At 33.6% G+C, this 18,979-nt stretch overlaps 1 protein-coding gene across 1 annotated transcript in view; it reads right to left on the reverse strand.

The window, feature by feature from the left end:
* Window positions 1-17,558, reverse strand: part of LOC134257615 (CSC1-like protein 2) — a 49,921-nt gene extending 32,363 nt beyond the window's left edge. Inside the window, exons 1-11 of the mRNA XM_062740203.1 lie at window positions 17,455-17,558; window positions 12,873-13,039; window positions 11,761-11,900; window positions 7,224-7,285; window positions 6,657-6,733; window positions 6,292-6,419; window positions 4,926-5,112; window positions 2,832-2,907; window positions 1,524-1,568; window positions 1,087-1,211; window positions 705-845 (exon numbers count right to left, since the gene is read on the reverse strand). Coding sequence (XP_062596187.1) covers window positions 705-845; window positions 1,087-1,211; window positions 1,524-1,568; window positions 2,832-2,907; window positions 4,926-5,112; window positions 6,292-6,419; window positions 6,657-6,733; window positions 7,224-7,285; window positions 11,761-11,899 — 980 coding nt within the window. The 5' untranslated portion in view covers window position 11,900; window positions 12,873-13,039; window positions 17,455-17,558. The remainder of the gene's footprint in view (window positions 1-704; window positions 846-1,086; window positions 1,212-1,523; window positions 1,569-2,831; window positions 2,908-4,925; window positions 5,113-6,291; window positions 6,420-6,656; window positions 6,734-7,223; window positions 7,286-11,760; window positions 11,901-12,872; window positions 13,040-17,454) is intronic.
* Window positions 17,559-18,979: the final 1,421 nt, after the last annotated feature.

Below are 18,979 nucleotides of genomic sequence, written 5' to 3' on the forward strand. Positions count from 1 at the left end.
TGAATATTTTAATTAATGCTACAATTTCAATATTTTCCCTCCTCAAGATGACAAACTATCGACCAACTTTTGAATGCTTTCATGAAGTACCTGTATACTGACATGATGTTTGCAGTCCTTTTTGACTTGTATCATTATATCTGGTATTTATATTTACAGTTTTATATACAGAATGGCCCATGAATTTGCATGCTTTATGACTACCTTAAAGGTGCCTAAGTCTTAATATGAATCATTGGAAAATTTCAACTCTCAGAATGACCTATATAGACCTTTAAAAGAGTGACTAATTTTATATCTTTTTGTGTGATTTTTTTCCTCTGAAGTTCAAATGTTGATTTAATGGGCATCTCTAGCTCAAGAACTTCCAACCTTACGGAAAATTTAAATTTATAAAGTTCAATCCTTAAAATCATAAAACAGCTAGAATATGCTGTAGATTCTTTATTTTTCACGAGTACTTATTATCACAAAATGGCTCTTCAACGTCAAATCACAAGAATATTTATTCGTGAATAGATGGTTGATCAAGAGAATTTAGATGGATTTCAGCACCATAAAAATAAAAGCGAGTAATTTTATTTCCGCGATAATAAATTCCTCACGTTTAATTAGGAATTTAGAGTAGACAGATGGACAAGGTGATTCCTTCATACACCTCCCTCCATTCACCACCACATCATCAAAGTAAATCATGATCTCACCTCTGATAGTGGATTTTTTGAAATGTGGTCGGTATTTGTGTGAGGGTGTGAAATTCATCAGGATTTGATTCTCTGAAAACTTCAGCAACATAAAAGAGATCTAGAAGAGTACTCTCCCCTCCTTCAACACATTCATCAAACCTACAATATACATTATCAAATAATAATTAATTATCAGAAATCACTAAAACTGACATACTCAATAATCACTTAAACAGAAAACAATTCCTTGCTTTATTTTATTTTATATACATGTAAATGTATCATGAGAATAATAAATTTATAATTTCACATATTTTGCAGATTAATTTCGCCTTTTACATATTCATTATTTCAAAAGTAACTATAGATGAGAGCTATTTTATTGTAAGGTTATAACTACTTCATGCAGTGTAGAAGCTGTAGGCCCGGGGCCGACTCGTAGTAAATGAGATCCATGTGGAAGTCAAGGCCGACAGAGGAGTACGCCACATTGATAGGACTTGGCTTACTAATCACATCAAACTGCTGTAAATCAAACACACAGGAGACATTATCTCCAATACAACCCAGACAATCCACCTTACAACCCAGATATATTATAGTTACATTCAAAAGTCAAAATTTCCCTCAAATTAATATTAATTAATGCTATTTAGCTTGCATTTATTACATATAATATCGCTAACACTTTTTAATCTAAAAATTAATAATCTTGCCATGAATACTTGACAACATTTCAACCACTATTCAAAAATGTGACATTTTTTGTTCTTTAATTTCATTTATAAAGAAGTGTAAAGAAGATGATGCTATGTAGAATAAAAGAAAGGTACTTACAATCCCATAAATGGTTTGTTGTACCGGTGCAATTAATTCTGCTGTCTGTAAACAATAATATTTCTCATGAGTTCTTACATACCCATTTATGTAATATACTGTAAATGTATTATATTTAGCGTGTACGATATTTGGCGGAAATTGAGTTTTGAACAAGTTAGCGTAGATTTAATTTACCATATTTCTTATCCTTCTTATTTACGTTTATAAGTACAAAACATTTAGCGTTGTACTTGAATTAGCATAAGTGTCTTTCCGCCAAAAGCGCTCAAAAGAATACACAGCCAAATGTAATACGTTTACAGTATATGAAAGTTACAGATGAAAAACAAGTAAAATTATTTTAAGTCCCAACTAGATTGGTATTAAGCATCTTTTTAATACAGCAAATCCTAGCTGCAGAACTGTAACTCTACGAAAAATATATATTTACAGACTGGAGAGCTACAGTACCACCCATTGAAAAAACTGTATCATCTCAATAAACATGCATGTTAATATGTCTTATCATATTGCATGGCCATGTTGTTCTTGAGAAGATTTTAAAATTATCTTATTATTCATTCAATCTCCTGTATTTACACTATACCTTAGCCTTGGGGTTATCATCTACCTTGGATGTTTGCATGTTAATATGACTATGGAAGTACAGAAATGCTCTTTTATAAATAAGTCTACTAATCATGGAGAAGGGGAGGTGTTTTTAAAAATATTTACTCAATACTGAGTGACACATGAATTGCTTGATCTATCATGGTCTAACCCAAACTCAGAGGTCTATGATTTGTGTAAACTTATATCTACACTACCAGAGAAGTGTTTCCACATCAGTATGATTAATCAAGGTGCTCCTGTTCTTCATCAGATTTTTTTTTTAATTACCAATAGTTCCAATGTAAAACTTTCTATCGTGGCCCCACCCCTCCAATGTTGATCATGATATGATCAAATTTAAATCTAAACTATGTCAGGAAGCCTCCAACTGATTTTAATCTTTTCTGATCCAGTGGTTTTAAGATTTTAAAATAGTCTCACTCTATTTTTTTTTTCTTGGTTATCTCCCCATGGTTCTAATTTGAATACACTGTACTTAAATTCCCTTCTTCCAAGGATACCCTATTCTAAGTTTGGTGGAAATTAATCCACTGGTTGTTAAGAAGTTGAATTGTAAAAAGTTCATGAGCTAGGACAATAACAAGAAAAGACAAATTTCCATCAGAAAATCTCCCATTAGCCTTTAGCTCTAGTGAGCCAAAGCATTTTCAATTTCATGAGATTAACCAACGTGAAAAATTCATATCATTTAACCTTGCAAACCATTCCCTCTTCTAATGGCACATTCTTCAACAAACAGACACCATATTCATTCAGATCTCTTAGCCACCTGTAATTAAACATAGGTAATCAGAGATTACAGAGCTCACCTCAACGAATGTTGTCTTTAAGTAAGGCAAAGTCACATAATTAACCAACAAAAAGTGAATATCCAAAAATGCAAAATCTAAAACTTCGAACTAGTTATTCATCATGAAAACGTAATTAAAATCCAGCATCTGAAGCAAGTTTGAGAGTTTTCATCCCTTGATGCATCATTTGTGCAAGTTTGGTTTATATAAGCCTTATAGTTTCTTGGTAATAGACCTGCACCCATAACTTTTACCAGGTCCATTATCTGAAAAATGTATGTCGAATTCAGCATCTGAAGCAAGTCCATTAGTGTGCATCCTAAGATGTATCATCCATGCAAGTTTGCTCAACATAGAGCTCAAAGTTACTTGGAAATGAAACCTGTGTAAAAAAACTAACCGTTTCACTAATCCAGAAAACGTAGGTTCAGATTCAGCATCTGAAGCCAGCCTAGTAGAATGCACCCTTAGATGTACTATCCATTCAAGTTTGGTCATTATAGGGCTCATAGTTACTTGGAAATGAAACCTGCACCAAAAACTTTAACCTGTTCAATCAACCAGAAAATGTAGGTCAGATTCAGCATCCAAAGCAAGTCTGGTAGTATGCATCCTTAGATGTATCATCCATGCAAGTTTGGTCACTATAGTGCTCATAGTTACTTGGAAATGAGACCTGCACCGAAAACATAAACCTGTTCACTCATGCGGAAAATGTAGGCAAGATTAAACATCCAAAGCAAGCCTGGTAGTGCATCCTAAGATGTACCATCCATGCAAGTTTGGTCAATATAGGGCATATAGTTACTCGGAAATGAGACCTACACCAAAAACTGCACCAAAAATGTTAACCTGCTCCAAAAACATTAACCTGGTCATTCCTTTGCTGAAATTGCAGCATCTCAAACTTTGACTGGTACAATGAAACACACTAGAAACATCTTCCATGCATGTCTAATCAATAAAGGACACAGAAGTACTTAAAAAGAAAACTGCTCCAAAAAACTTAACCTTAACCCGGGACGCCGACGCCGAGGGTATTACATAAGCTCCCCCAACTTTGTTGAGGTGAGCTTAAAAGCAAGCTATTATATTTTTAATGTCATTTGCAGTATTTAAAGTGGCACAGTGACGCACAAGGGGGAAAATTGACAAATGTAGAATTTTCGCATGACCTCTGTAAATTTTGTTCCATTCCTTAAAGTATTAGGTTTCAGAAAATTACAGGTTTCAGAACCTAAAAATTAAAATTTTATGGGGAAAAATAAAAGTAAAAATAATTTCTGTCTGCCCCAAACGAAAATATTGCAAAATACCCTACTTCTTCCTTCCTATCATACGCGTGCGCAGAAAAGTGTTTAATAAGTTTCCATAGTTACCATGGTCTCAGGTATCCACGAATGAATATAAGTAAACCAAAAAATTTGATGCAATCTTTTTAAAAAGTTGTTAGAACATATTTCTCACCTTTGCATGCTCCAGTTGAATTTTGTTTACAAGTTTGAGCTAAAAATAAGAGTAGCGTGACCTTGACATATACGAAACAATGAAACGGTTAATACAACCTTTGTTTTTCCGGCACTTATATTGTGCAGTCAATTCTTGCAGTTGAATTGTCATATCTTCGCTATATTCATAATTTTCGTAAGTCTTTCTCTGTATGCTACAGAATCTTAAAATTAAGATATGATTTTGACTCACTGTGCCGCTTTAAGTTTTCACAGACATGTAGGACAAAGATGTCAAAAACATGTCCATATCTTACTTCTTTTGGGGCATAAAAATACTTAATTATTTTCTAATGTTGTCAAGAGGTTATTTTTTTAATTCTTAAAGCATCATAAACTTAGGAACACTTAAACTTACAATATAATAGCCAGCTTGCTCATTTACCTTTCTCTTCTATTGCACAGTATATTAATTTTAATTTGCAAAATTTTGATTTAAATAATCACAAAATTTAAATTGATTCGAAAAACATTTAAGAGATCCTTACTGAAGAACTCCTTGTTGTCCAGACATGACTTTAGAGAAGTCCAGTGTGGGGTAGGACTTTGGCTTGCTGACCATGGTAGAAGGCCTAAAATCATTGGTCAGATCAGAGTAGCCATGCTCTACAAGAAAATCCAGGGGCAGCTCTCCGCTGTGTTTATCGGACCATAGTATTTTGAGTTTACTGTCACCTAAAAATGAAACACTGCCACATAAGGATAAAAGCAACAATGTGAAAATAAAGAAGTTTGCTTTTTTTCTGTGTTTTCAGTCTTATAATTACCACACAATTTTTCTGCTCATCAGAATTTGAATATAGTGTTTTTGTCAGAAGATTTTATTATTTACATGATTATATATAAGCACAAAGAAATGTGATTTAATATACATGTAAATAAAAGCATTAGTAATATTTTGTTTATCAGATAGTCAAAGTACAAAATGCATTTTGACTGTAGGACCACTTGATCTATGGTCAAGATTGTTTGTAAAATCAAGATGTGGGATATCATAAAGTGATTTTGTAAGGTTAATCAATCTGAGATTTGAGAAACCTGTAATGTCTTCTTTCTTTGAATTTTGGAATTTATGATAGGTATACTTGTCAATACAGATAATAATAGGCCCATAGATCACATTGCTTATTGATTCATTTTGGCCATGCTGTTCACAATCATATAAAAAAAAACCTATCTTCCATTTCATCCATATGAAAAACTCTTATCCAATAAATGCAATTTTAGACCTGCTACTTTTCAAATGGATTTTTCAAAAGGAAATTTTTTCACTATTTCCTTTTAAAATCTGAATTCTTACTGTAACAACTCTTTCTCTCTAAAGAGGGCCAAAATTTAAACAAACTTGAATCGAAGAATAATTGCATAATCAAAACCCTTCTGTTTTTTGTAAGATTTGATCCGGTTTTGTGCCCCCTCCTCCCTATCCCTTGAATCCATCATTTGAATCATGTCCTATATAAGACTTATTTCTAGTTTTCTATATATTTCTCAGAAAAGTCTGTTCTGGCTCAGTCATTTTTGAGAAAAAAGTTTTTAAAAAGATGTCATCAAAGTTAATTATGAATTATCTCCCTTTGAAAGAGGCAGTGGCATTTCTTTTGACCAAACTTGAATTCTCTTCATCCAAGAATGTCTTGATAAGGCAAGTTTGGCTGAAATTGACCTTGTGGTTTCAGAGAAGAAGTTGATAAATGTGAAATATTTTCAGTTATACAGACAACATACACTCCATGATCAACTTAAAGATGGCAGATCTAGACTTAAATAAAGAATTATCCTCCATTATGAGATACAAAGCAGATTGTCAGGTATTAAAACCAGCATCAATCAATATCGACTACATTTGATCACCTGACATTGTGACTTTTTGGACTGTCGTGTCGTATCTTATCTGACCAACGTCCATCAGCTTCTGACCTGAGTGATCCTGCTTACATTCAGGACAATGACAGTTGTTTCTCAACCAAATGCTATGGAAGCTGAAATATTAACTCAAAAAGTTTAATAACAACAGAAATGATTTATAAAAATATTTCCAAATAAAAATAAAGTATGTGAGTTCAACTTGTGTGTTGATGTGAATAAAATGTGAAGAAAAAAAATTGAAGTAAAAGATTTTCAATGTCCCAATTCATTCTAATTCTTTTGTACAAAATAAAAGCAATTAAAGCACAGTTTACTGACTTTGATATAGGATGAATTATTCTTAGACTTACATTGATTCTGTACCATTTTTCCAAGTTATCTTCACCTTTTGACCTCCATCTTCAGCTAAAACTTTTATTTCTTTATTCTGGAATAGATGATAATCATATACCGGGTACTTGAGGAAAGTTGGTCACCCAGCTAATCCTTAATTTATGCCAACCTGTTAACTTTATTTTTTCAATTTTACAAAATTTGTGATTTACTATAATCTAATGCTTTGGTGCACCACAGTGCAAAAACCCTGGTGAAAACACAAGTCATTTGTAAATAACCTTATTTATAAATAACCTCTTATGCAATTCAACATTCTAAAAATTCTGCACACAAATGAGGCCCATGGGCCTTGACAGTCACCTGAATATTATGAGTTTCCCAGGCCATGAAAACTTTGGACTAACCTGGAATTTGAACCATGGTCTCATTTGAGCAGAATTTTACAGTTTGGATAGAACTCTCTAATGTTTATCATTTTAATGCAGCTTCCTTTGTAATTTAATAATTGTGCTTGAATTCTATTATAACAAAGACTATAAAATTACGATATGTGCAGATATCATTACAAAAGAAGTGTTTACCTTTTCTGGGAAAGCAGAGCTTGAACAATACACTCTGAAGCAAGTTGTCGGAAACATCTGTCCTAAGTCAAAATGCAGAAGAATTGATTCAAAAATGCTTCATTTTTGTTTTAAAAATTGATTAATTAAGAATTCCACCTCAAAGATAGAGAGTGTTACATAAACAAATAGACAGATAGACAGATAAAACCTAGACTGATACACAGAAAATTAATCCCTACATAAACAAACTACTACACAGACAGACAGTAGAAAGACAAACAGCTGACAGACAGTGACAAAAAAAAAACAAATACACTAAAAATCTAATAACAAAGACAACTACAAAGACAAACCACTTGTTAGTTACATAAAAAAATCAGACAGTTACAAAGACAAAGCTAGACAAACAAACAAGACAGATGGACAGCTTTATAGAGGGGCAGACAGATATATAGACAATCACAATATAGAAAGACAGCTAGGAGGACAAACAATTAGACAGTCAGCCAACTAGACAGTCAAACATGTACAACTAGCTAGTTACACAGAAAGCCAGGCAGCTAAAAGACAAACAGAAAAAAACAACTACACAGATGGACAGCTATATTAAGAGGCAGACAGCTACTTAGAAAAAATACTATACAGGCAGAAAGCTAAATAGACAAACAACTAGACAGACAGCTAGAGAGAAAACAATGAGACAGACAGGTAGCTAGATAGACAAACAACCAGACAGACAGATAAATAGACAAACAACTAGACATAAAGCTAGAGAGAAAACAATTAGACAGACAGGTAGCAAGATAGACAAAGAACTTGACAGACAGATAAATAGACAAACAACTAAACAGAGAGCTAGAGAGAAAACAATGAGACAGACAGGTAGCTAGATAGACAAACAACTAGACAGACAGATAAATAGACAAACAACTAGAGAGACAGCTAGAGAGAAAACAATTAGACAGACAGGTAGCAAGATAGACAAACAACTAGACAGACAGATAAATAGACAAACAACTAGAGAGACAGCTAGAAAGAAAACAATTAGACAGACAGGTAGCAAGATAGACAAACAACTAGACAGACAGATAAATAGACAAACAACTAGAGAGACAGCTAGAAAGAAAACAATTAGACAGACAGGTAGCAAGATAGACAAACAACTAGACAGACATATAAATAGACAAACAACTAGACAGACAGCTAGAGAGAAAACAATTAGACAGACAGGTAGCTAGATAGAGAAACAACTAGACAGACAGATACATGTATATAGACAAACAACTAGACAGACAGCTAGAGAGAAAAACAATAAGATAGTCAGGAAGCTAGATAGAGAAACAGCTAGACAGACAGATACATGTACATAGACAAACAACTAGACAGACAGCTAGAGAGAAAAACAATAAGATAGTCAGGAAGCTAGATAGAGAAACAGCTAGACAGACAGAGAGCTAGATAGACAAACAACTAAACAGACAGCTAGATAGAAAACATTATATAGATATACAGCTAGATAGATAAACAATTAGACAGACAGCTAGATAGAAAACATTATATAGATATACAGCTAGATAGATAAACAATTAGACAGACAGCTAGATAGAAAAACACTATATCGATATACAGCTAGATAGATAAACAACTAGACAGACAGCTAGATAGAAAAACACTATATAGATATACAGCTAGATAGATAAACAACTAGACAGACAGAGAGCTAGATAGACAAACAACTAGACAGACAGCTAGATAGAAAACACTATATAGATATACAGCTAGTTAGATAAACAACTAGACAGACAGAGAGCTAGATAGACAAACAACTAGACATACAGCTAGATAGAAAACACTATATAGATAGAAAGCTAGATAATTAAACACCAAGACAGACAGCAAGAGAGAGAAACAACTACAGAAAGACAGATAGCTAAATAGACAGACTGCTAGACAGAAGACAGCTAGAGGGACAAATGACTTGATAAACAGCTAGACAGATAGCTAGCTAGAGAAACAGCTAGACAGAAGACAGCTAGAGGGACTAACAAATAGACAAACACCTAGACAGACAGATAGCTAGATAGTCAAACAACTAGACAGACAGATAGCTAGATAAACAACTAGACAGACAGGTAGCAAGATAGACAAACAACTAGACAGACAGATAAATAGACAAACAACTAGACAGACAGCTAGAGAGAAAAACAATAAGATAGACAGAGAGCTAGATAGATAAACAACTAGACAGACAGCTTGATAGAAAAACACTATATAGATATACAGCTAGATAGATAAACAACTAGACAGACAGCTAGATAGAAAACACTATATAGATATACAGCTAGATAGATAAACAACTAGACAGACAGAGAGCTAGATAGACAAACAACTAGACATACAGCTAGATAGAAAACACTATATAGATAGAAAACTAGATAATTAAACACCAAGACAGACAGCAAGAGAGAGAAACAACTACAGAAAGACAGATAGCTAAATAGACAGACTGCTAGACAGAGGACAGCTAGAGGGACAAATGACTTGATAAACAGCTAGACAGATAGCTAGCTAGAGAAACAGCTAGACAGAAGACAGCTAGAGGGACTAACAAATAGACAAACACCTAGACAGACAGATAGCTAGATAGTCAAACAACTAGACAGACAGATAGCTAGATAAACAACTAGACAGACAGGTAGCAAGATAGACAAACAACTAGACAGACAGATAAATAGACAAACAACTAGACAGACAGCTAGAGAGAAAAACAACTAGTGCTAATTGTAACGGGGACCGTTACAGATGTTCCCCAAACGCTCCCCAACTCCCTTTTTGTGCCATATTCCCTGGAAGCTTCATTAAATAAGACACACTCGATGCATTTGAGACTTTAACTACGTTTACCCAGAAGTGTACAAAGTTCATTCAAATTTTAGCATTGCACACGTGCGCATGTGAATGCATGTGTGTAATGACCATATCATCTTGTCTACACAATCTATATATTTTAATATACTAAATATTAAAATATTTAATCCAAAAGTATTAAAAAAGATGCACTCATTCAAGTGTTTTTTGGATTTTGCTCATTTCACGTGCACGCACGTGCATACTTGAGCATGGTGACCATACCTTTTTGTAGATGTCCGTTACATCTATCTATGTTCTAAATCCCACCCCGTTTGGTTGAAAACCAAGGGAGTTATAGCTATTTAAAGTTTCAGCCAATCAGATTGCAGTGCACGTACATGCACGTGTATGCATGTGCATGGTGACCATATTTTCTTGTAGTAGACCAGTATATCTATCTATGTTCCAAATCCCATCCTGTTTGGTTGAAAATCAAAGGAGTTATAGCTATTTAAAGTTTCAGCCAATAAGATTGCAGCGCACGTGCATGCACGTGTTTTCATGATAATTGCTATATATCATATTGTAGGATATTGTAATGCATGGCTATTTTCAAAATTGCAAAGGATTTCGTCAAAAAACAAGAAAGATATTGAGACTTTAGTTTCAGCCAATCAGAGCAAAGCGCACGTGCATGCGCGTGAGATCTTGCTATTTTGACCATGTCATATTGTCTATGCTACTAATATATCCTTATGTTATAAGTTTTAAAGCATTTCATCAAAAATTTAAAAAGTTACACCTATATCAATTAAATCGGTCATTTCACATGTTGCACGTGCACGCTCTTGCAAGCACGTGCGCGCAAAATGACCTTCGTTCCGCAAATCTACATAACATGTCTACTGACCCTAAAAACATTTCACCTTAGTCGGATGTATAGTTTACGAGATCATTCCCGGACAAAAAAGTACCCAGGAAGAAGAAGAAGAAGAAAAATAATAATAATAATAATAAGAAACAGAGTAAAAACAATATGTTCCCCAACTTCGTTTGGGGAACATAATAAGATAGACAGAGAGCTAGATAGATAAACAACTAGACAGACAGCTTGATAGAAAAACACTATATAGATATACAGCTAGATAGATAAACAACTAGACATACAGCTAGATAGAAAACACTATATAGATATACAGCTAGATAGATAAACAACTAGACAGACAGAGAGCTAGATAGACAAACAACTAGACATACAGCTAGATAGAAAACACTATATAGATAGAAAGCTAGATAGATAAACAACTAGACAGACAGCTAGATAGAAAAACCCTATATAGATAGAAAGCTAGATAGATAAACAACTAGACAGACAGCAAGAGAGAAAAACAACTATAGAAAGACAGATAGCTAAATAGACAGACTGCTAGACAGAAGACAGCTAGAGGGACAAATAGCTTGATAAACAGCTAGACAGATAGCTAGATAGAGAAACAGCAAGACAGAAGACAGCTAGAGGCACTAACAAATAGACAAACAGCTAGACAGATAGATAGCTAGATAGTCAAACAACTAGACAGACAGATAGCTAGATAAACAACTAGACAAAAAAACAGCTAGTTTTCATAGATGGCCTGCATGAGGCTGCTTACTTACTGAATTTACATTAGGAAAAAAAATTGGTACTTGTTAACTTTATACTGACCACTGTTGATCTGTATTCCTGCCTTCCTTGGGTCTGTACATGCTAGAGCTCCCAGGCATGGTCTGCATGGATGACTTGCCAGAGTTATTGCCCCTCTACAGGATGGCCACAGCCTCCTGACACTATGTCTTACACTCATCCTGTCAAGAGAGGGTGCCAGTAAAATAGGTACAATTATCAACAAATTAGCTTAAATACACAAGTTACTGGAGAGATTTCTAACAATCCCTGACACTATAAAGCTGCATAGTTGTACGTTTGTGCATTATTACAGCTAATTGTCTTGACATATTTGTTTTTTCTTGCTGATATTCATGAATACAGTCCCTATTTCATACAAGAGTTTTCAACCCTTATGAAATTTGGTTAAATTATATTTTGCAAATTGAAACATAATGTTTTCTTCCATGCTTGATCACTGCATACATCTTATGAAGTCATTTATGCTCTCACAGCTATTCTTCAAAACACTGTTTTATTTCGAAAGGTTTTCCACTCAATATTCCCATGACCCCATCCTTTTGCCCCACCCTAGTCCCAGGTGGCACAACAGGCATTCTCAAGATTCTAAATACCAATATAACTAATGGCCTTGCTGTTTCAGTAAAAATTTCATTAAAATATTTTAATGATATTTTTACAAACATTAGAAAAACTGTTATCCCCTAATGTAGCCCCATCCTTATGGTTTCACCAATTTGAACAAATGAATCTGCAAGTAAGGGGGGGGGGAGGTGTTTAGGAATTTTTTGTTAAATGTGTGTTTAGGAGGGAGGTCAATTTTTTTTTTGGGGGGGGGGGGGCAGGGCAATTTTTTAAAATTGTTTTTCTAATGTTTGTCAGGTTTTTCTAATGTAGGATCAATTGCAGAGCATGAAAATGTTCATTTGCAGTTTCTTAATGGCAATCATTAATTTTTGAGAATGTAACAGATATAATGACATTTAAAGTACTTAAATTTATTACAACTTTAATATTCATATATATTTAGTGATTTCAAGGTTAATTAATATTATCAATAACTATTCCTTAATTACAACTAAATCCATTTTTATAGATATATATCTTTATAAGATATAACCTGAGTGGCGCAGTGAACAATTACAACTTACCTTTCAGATGAACCTGTTTATCCTTCTGAGTCTAGACATCTGAACTAGTGTCAGCCACAGACTGATGTGTTACAAGGCTAAATTAAGGTAAACAGGAACTGTATCTTAAATATTCTTATAGATAGACAATCCAACTGTTTGTGTTCAAAGTCCATGTATACACCAACCTAAAACAAATTTATCACAGATTTTTATGAACCATGTGTCACTATAATAAAAATTATACCCAACACAGATTACCTGGTACAGTACGTGACAACAGTAAGATTATAGGAGCTTGTTTGTATACTCAGCAAATGACAGCAATCACTAGGGTCATTCAATGGTCAATGCTTCAGTGTATATTGTATATATACCAAGCAATACTGTTATTTCATCAATTTTTGTGAATTTTGTAGATCAGATGTTTTCGAGGATACGTAATTTCGTGGACTGAAGCATTGTCTATACATATGAATAACACATTTCTCAATTCAATGAACATTTAATTTTGTGGATCTGCTTTGAACAACGAATGCCTCCCAAATTGGTGCTCAGCGAATATTGATGAAAACACAGTATTTACCCCCATCCTCAATAAAACACTCTGGTTCATTTGAGCCAGTTTACTCTCCAAAAGAAGTTACTCTATTGCCCATCTGCCTGTCTGTTGTAAACTTACATCAGGATTTTTTGTCTACATGGACCTCTTAAACAAAAATACTTAGTTTTATTAAATAATAAATTCTTGCTAAAAAATACAGCATTAATCTGTAATTTATCAAATTCCATCTAGAATACATTAAAGTTTGATTCAAATTGTTCTTTAATATCAAAGATATGTATTGGTACATGGTGACTATTATTATACTGACACGCAAAAGAAACGCAACAAGCAGTAATCTACAAATGTGATTTTTTTTTATGTAATGATTTTCAAAAGCGAATAAAATAAGGCTAAACTCACTTTTCAGAACATCAGAGATTTGATAAAAATGTTAATGTTCATATGTTTACTTTACTATGTAAAATATGACTGTTAAAACACCCCCCTCCGAGCCATGCAAGTAAAAAGTGCAAGACTGCCCTAAACAACAATTGCAGCTTAATTTCTACGATACAATAGGTTCATTAATATCGAGATCTAAAGGTTTAATCTTTGGCATTTTTAAATGCCCGTTTTTCAGATGATTAGGTCGAATTTTCTCTAACTTAAAGCAGTGTAGCCACCCTTGGACTTCCGATACAAAGACTGTCCTTGATGCATATGATACGTAAGACCCTGTTGAGGCGTAATGTAGTGAAATTTCGCATCAGCAAATCTCCATCACTTTTACATTGAAATTTTCCAGCTAGAGCAATGGAAATGCGTACATAAGCCATTTTCAAGTAGCCTTAATATCGTTACGGGAAACGAAAGGAGACTTTATTTCTTGAAATATTGCTGCATTATTATGATGAACCCTAAAAAACCCTTAAAAGTCCATAATATTGCCATATCTTTTGTTAAACATGCAATTTCTGATTTCTGTGAAGCAGCCTCAAACTTGACTTCGGGTTTGGTATGGAAATCTTTCAACCGTTAAATTAGCGATGTTTATTAATTTGAAGATATTCATAATTTTATGATACAAAATTCTTTACTTTACATAATTATTTCCCAGTAAAGTAGGGTGTTGCGTTTCTTTTGCGTGTCAGTATATACAAAAAAATTAGGTAAGCCTTCTAAGGATCCTAGTAGAATAAATATGAAAGAGAGATCACAAAGCAGTTAAACAGCATAAATTAATATTTCATAGGAGGCCCATAGGCCATTTCATGTATGTCACTTGAGTCAAAGTGACCCTTATGTTCTATGTAAACAGATTTTTTATTTAATCTTTTATAATCCTGTGTAAAATTAAGATCAATACTGTGACCCCTCCCCCCCTTAGGGGTCAACATGACTGGAATTAAATTGTACCTACACTATCTAAGGATGCTTTCATACAAATATGACTAATCATGGCTTTGCTCTTCTTAAGAAAATGATATTAAAACGATTTTTATGCTCACTGTGAATATTGCCGGGCCTAAAGTGTTTGTTGTGTCCCTCCATCCTTTTGTCACAATTTTTGTTTAGCTCACTTTTAAAAAACTAATCAAGCTAATTTTATTAAATTTCATATGCTGGTTCTTACTCATGAAATGTTTCAAACACATCAATATTGTTTACGGTAATACCTTCCCTTTGACCTTGACCTGATCTTTCCAAATTTAGTGTTTAGTCTCAAAGTAACAATTCAAAGTATTTTCATGAAATCTTACTTGATGTTACATATTGCTAAAAACTCTTAAATTTCATTTATAACCTTTTTGACCTTGACTTTTCCTTTGACCATTGTCTTCACATTTTACAAAATGCATAGTTAAGTTTCAATGAAACTATTTATTATTAATAAGATATTTTAAAAGATGCTTATGCTAATACATATTTATAACAATTTTTGAACTTGACCTTTTTATTGAGCTTACCTTTATTTACATCTCATTTTCACAAAAGCTTAATTGACATTTGTATCAAGTCTTATTGGTTAAACATACTAATGAGAGCTATTCAAGGGCATCAGTTTTTACCTTGACCCCCCCTTTGACCTTGACCTCACATTTCTTAATCTAGTGTTCCACTCAGTTTCAAAGAAGCTATTCAAGATATTTTCACCAACCTTAAATGCTGATACATTTTGGAGAGAACTATTTATCTTCTCCAACTTTTATTGACCCTGGCCTTTCCTTTGTCAAAGAAAAAATTTAAGATTGTTATCCTTGTTATCCTTCTAAATATATGCTGATACCCACAGATGACTATTCTAGTGGATATAGGATACTTCAAAGATTTTTCCTACATATTCCTATGTAAATCTGTGACCACAAATTGTGGATTCAACCCTATCCCAAGCTTGGGTAGTGATTTGTGGAAACCTGAATTCATAATACCTAAGGATGTTTCTATAAGAATTTCACAGATCATGCTCTGATCTAGCTGCAGAACTGTAGCTCTCCGAAAAAAAAAATATATTGACAGACCGGAGAGCTACAATGCCACCCATTGACAAAACTGTATATTTATTGCGCACAAAAAAGTGTGTTGTTTCTCGATTTATTTCTCCATGTTTTTAAGACTGTCATATCAAAATGTTACTAACTGTGTGTTCCGAACATATTCTTTCAATGTTTCCACTACAAAACATTCCTTATAATTGTTTTTAAAAGCCCTCCTAGTCCTGAATTTGAGATCAACGAAATTTCGCCTTTTTATACTGCCATTTTGTACATATGTAAACTAAGAGAGAAATTGAATTGATAGAGGAGTAAGAACTTTTTTGAAATCTAGTTTTTTTTGCAATTGAGGGAAAAATTTGGAAGAAATAATCCAGAATCAAGCGCACATTTTTGTGCGCAATAAATATACAGTTTTTTCAATGGGTGGCACTGTAGCTCTCCGGTCTGTCAATATATATTTTTTTCCGAGAGCTACAGTTCTGCAGCTAGCTCTGATCAGAAAAGCTCAGTTGAGTCTACAGATTAGATAAGCAAATATCTATTAATTCATTTTTGGCCCCCCGCTTTTGTAAAAGGGGACATTAAATCTCTTTTTGAATGTTTTGAAAAATTGTGTTTAGACAGACAGCCAGATGGATAGACACTGGACACCAACATGCTCGAAAAACTTGAACCTGGTCACTCATCTGGATGTTGTAGGTAAGATCCAGCCTCCAAATCGAGTCTGGTACTGTTCACCCTTAGATTATCATCCAAGTAAGTTTTGTCAACATGGGAACTATACTATAGTTATTTTAGAAATAAACCAACTTCTAAAAATTCTAACCTGCTCACTCATCTGGAAAATTTAGGTCAATTAATCCAGCATCTGAATCACACCCAGGTAGCGTGTATCCTTAAACGTCTTATCCAAGCAAATTTGGTCAACATAGGGCTTATAGTAAATTGGAATGTTCAAAACTTTTAACCTTCTCCTAACCATACTAACACCTTAACCTAGCTGCTCTAAAAACATTAATCTGGTCATCTGAAATCATGACTGGTACAATGAAACACACTAGAAGCATCTTTCAATTTCATGTTCTTTGATAAATAAAGGATAAATAAAGAAGTATTCAAAAACAAACTGCTCCAGAAACATTACCCTTGGATGCCGATGCAAAAAACAACCCCCCCCCCCACCCCCACTTCAATAGTTATAGAAGTAATACATAATGTCACATTCAGTATCAATTCATTGAATGAATATTTGTTGAAATCATAGATGTTCTCACTGTCTCTTCATTTACTGTTTCCAAAATTGTTTGGAGCAATTCTACAATTTTCTGCTACATTTGTGCTGGTGTATGGAAGAGCAATACATGCGAATTTTAGTGACTGCCTGTATTAGGCCTAGACAGTTACAAAACTGACGAAAGTTTGGCCCTTCAATAAATAAAAAAGTCAATCAATAATTCTCTTATCAAAACTATTGCAAGATGATAAGATTTTTTTTATTTCGTCAACAACCTACCCCCCCCCTTTCTTCAAATACGACAGATTGACTTTGATAAAATCTTACTTGATAAACGTGGATTTGTAGGGAAGGACTTTGGACCCTAACGTTTACATAGCACTTTATCACTCTTCAGTTATGAAGAAGTCAATAAATAAACATTAAACTTTTACATGCCCTGCATCCGGCTCGGCTTATGCACACCGGATATTTTATATGCCGAGAAAAGTCTAATCGACATGCACAATCGCTAATTCTCCGGATTTCTTTTAATTTTTATCTTCTGTGCCAATTTCAATCAAACATGCCACAAAGTATCCTTGGGAAAAGGGGATTCAAGTTTCTTCAAATGATGGGTCACGCCCTCTTCCAGGGGGAGATAAATTAATTAAGAATTATTGAAAAATTAGTGGCATCTTTTAAAAATCTTCTTCTCAAGAATTTAAGTTTACAGTTTAATATATGGAACTAGAATTAGAATGGAAATAATCTCAAAAGGTAAATTGTTTGGATTCGGTCAAAGACAAATATATTCAAATCATGACTCCCAAGTTTGTTCAAATGATGGGTCACGCCTTCTTCCAGGGGGAGGTAAATAATTATGAATTATTGAAAAATTAGTGGCATCTTTTAAAAATCTTCTCAAGAATTTCAGTTTACAGTTTAATATATGGAACCAATGGAAGTTTTACATAAGAAGTTTTGCATAAGAAAAAATCTTCCCCAGAACAAAATAGTTATATGTTTAGTCAAATTGACATGTATGCATCCGCATGTATAGTAAAGATTCAATTTTTTTTTTCAAATCATGACCGGAGAAGGGGCACAAAGGGAGATCTTCTTTTTTTTTTTACAAGGTAATATGTAGGAAGGATTTTTTAAAAATCTTCTTTTCAAGAACGACAAAGTCATACATGTATGCTATATTGATTTGGTAGCAACCTAAAGAAGTTTAAAATTCAAGCCCCCCTCCCCCAGGTTAACTTTTCAATACTGTGCTGATTTGTGTTTTTACCTAGCTTGTGTGATGTGCTCAGGTGAGCCATGTGGCCCATGAGCCTCTTGTTCGTAGCCAATCGACTCTATTTGTGGTATACTATATTTTTATATACATTTAACGTATCATAGAAATTAATTAAATAGTACAAAAAGAACAAAATCTATTTTGTTTTATTATGATGCGAACAATAATATTGATTTCACCACGTCAATATTTAATTTATCCGAATTTTATTATTTTTCTACTTTCTCTTTAAAAGAAGATACAGAATGATTCCTTATAGCTTCAGATATAAAGAAATCATATTCATTTTGTGAATTAAGTACATATATTTAGATTAAGTTCGCATTATTGAATTTATGAGAAACAAAACTTTTCCGAGAGAAAAAAATCTCGGAAAAAAAATATTTTTTTTTTATTAAAATATAAGATAGTTTTCGTGGGATTCGAACTCTAGCAATAAAAATCCAGTGCATGTATCATATATTTCTTTGAGACTAACGCGTTAACCACTACGCTACAATGTGCATAGCTCATTAAGAATTCTTATCCCCCATCTTCTTTGTTAAGCAACTTTCAAAGAACCAGTAT

This window comes from Saccostrea cucullata, unplaced genomic scaffold (genome assembly GCF_032062105.1).
Source record: "Saccostrea cucullata isolate Sc308-1 unplaced genomic scaffold, CSIRO_AGI_Scuc_v1 ctg2415, whole genome shotgun sequence".
NCBI classification, from domain to species: domain Eukaryota; kingdom Metazoa; phylum Mollusca; class Bivalvia; order Ostreida; family Ostreidae; genus Saccostrea; species Saccostrea cuccullata.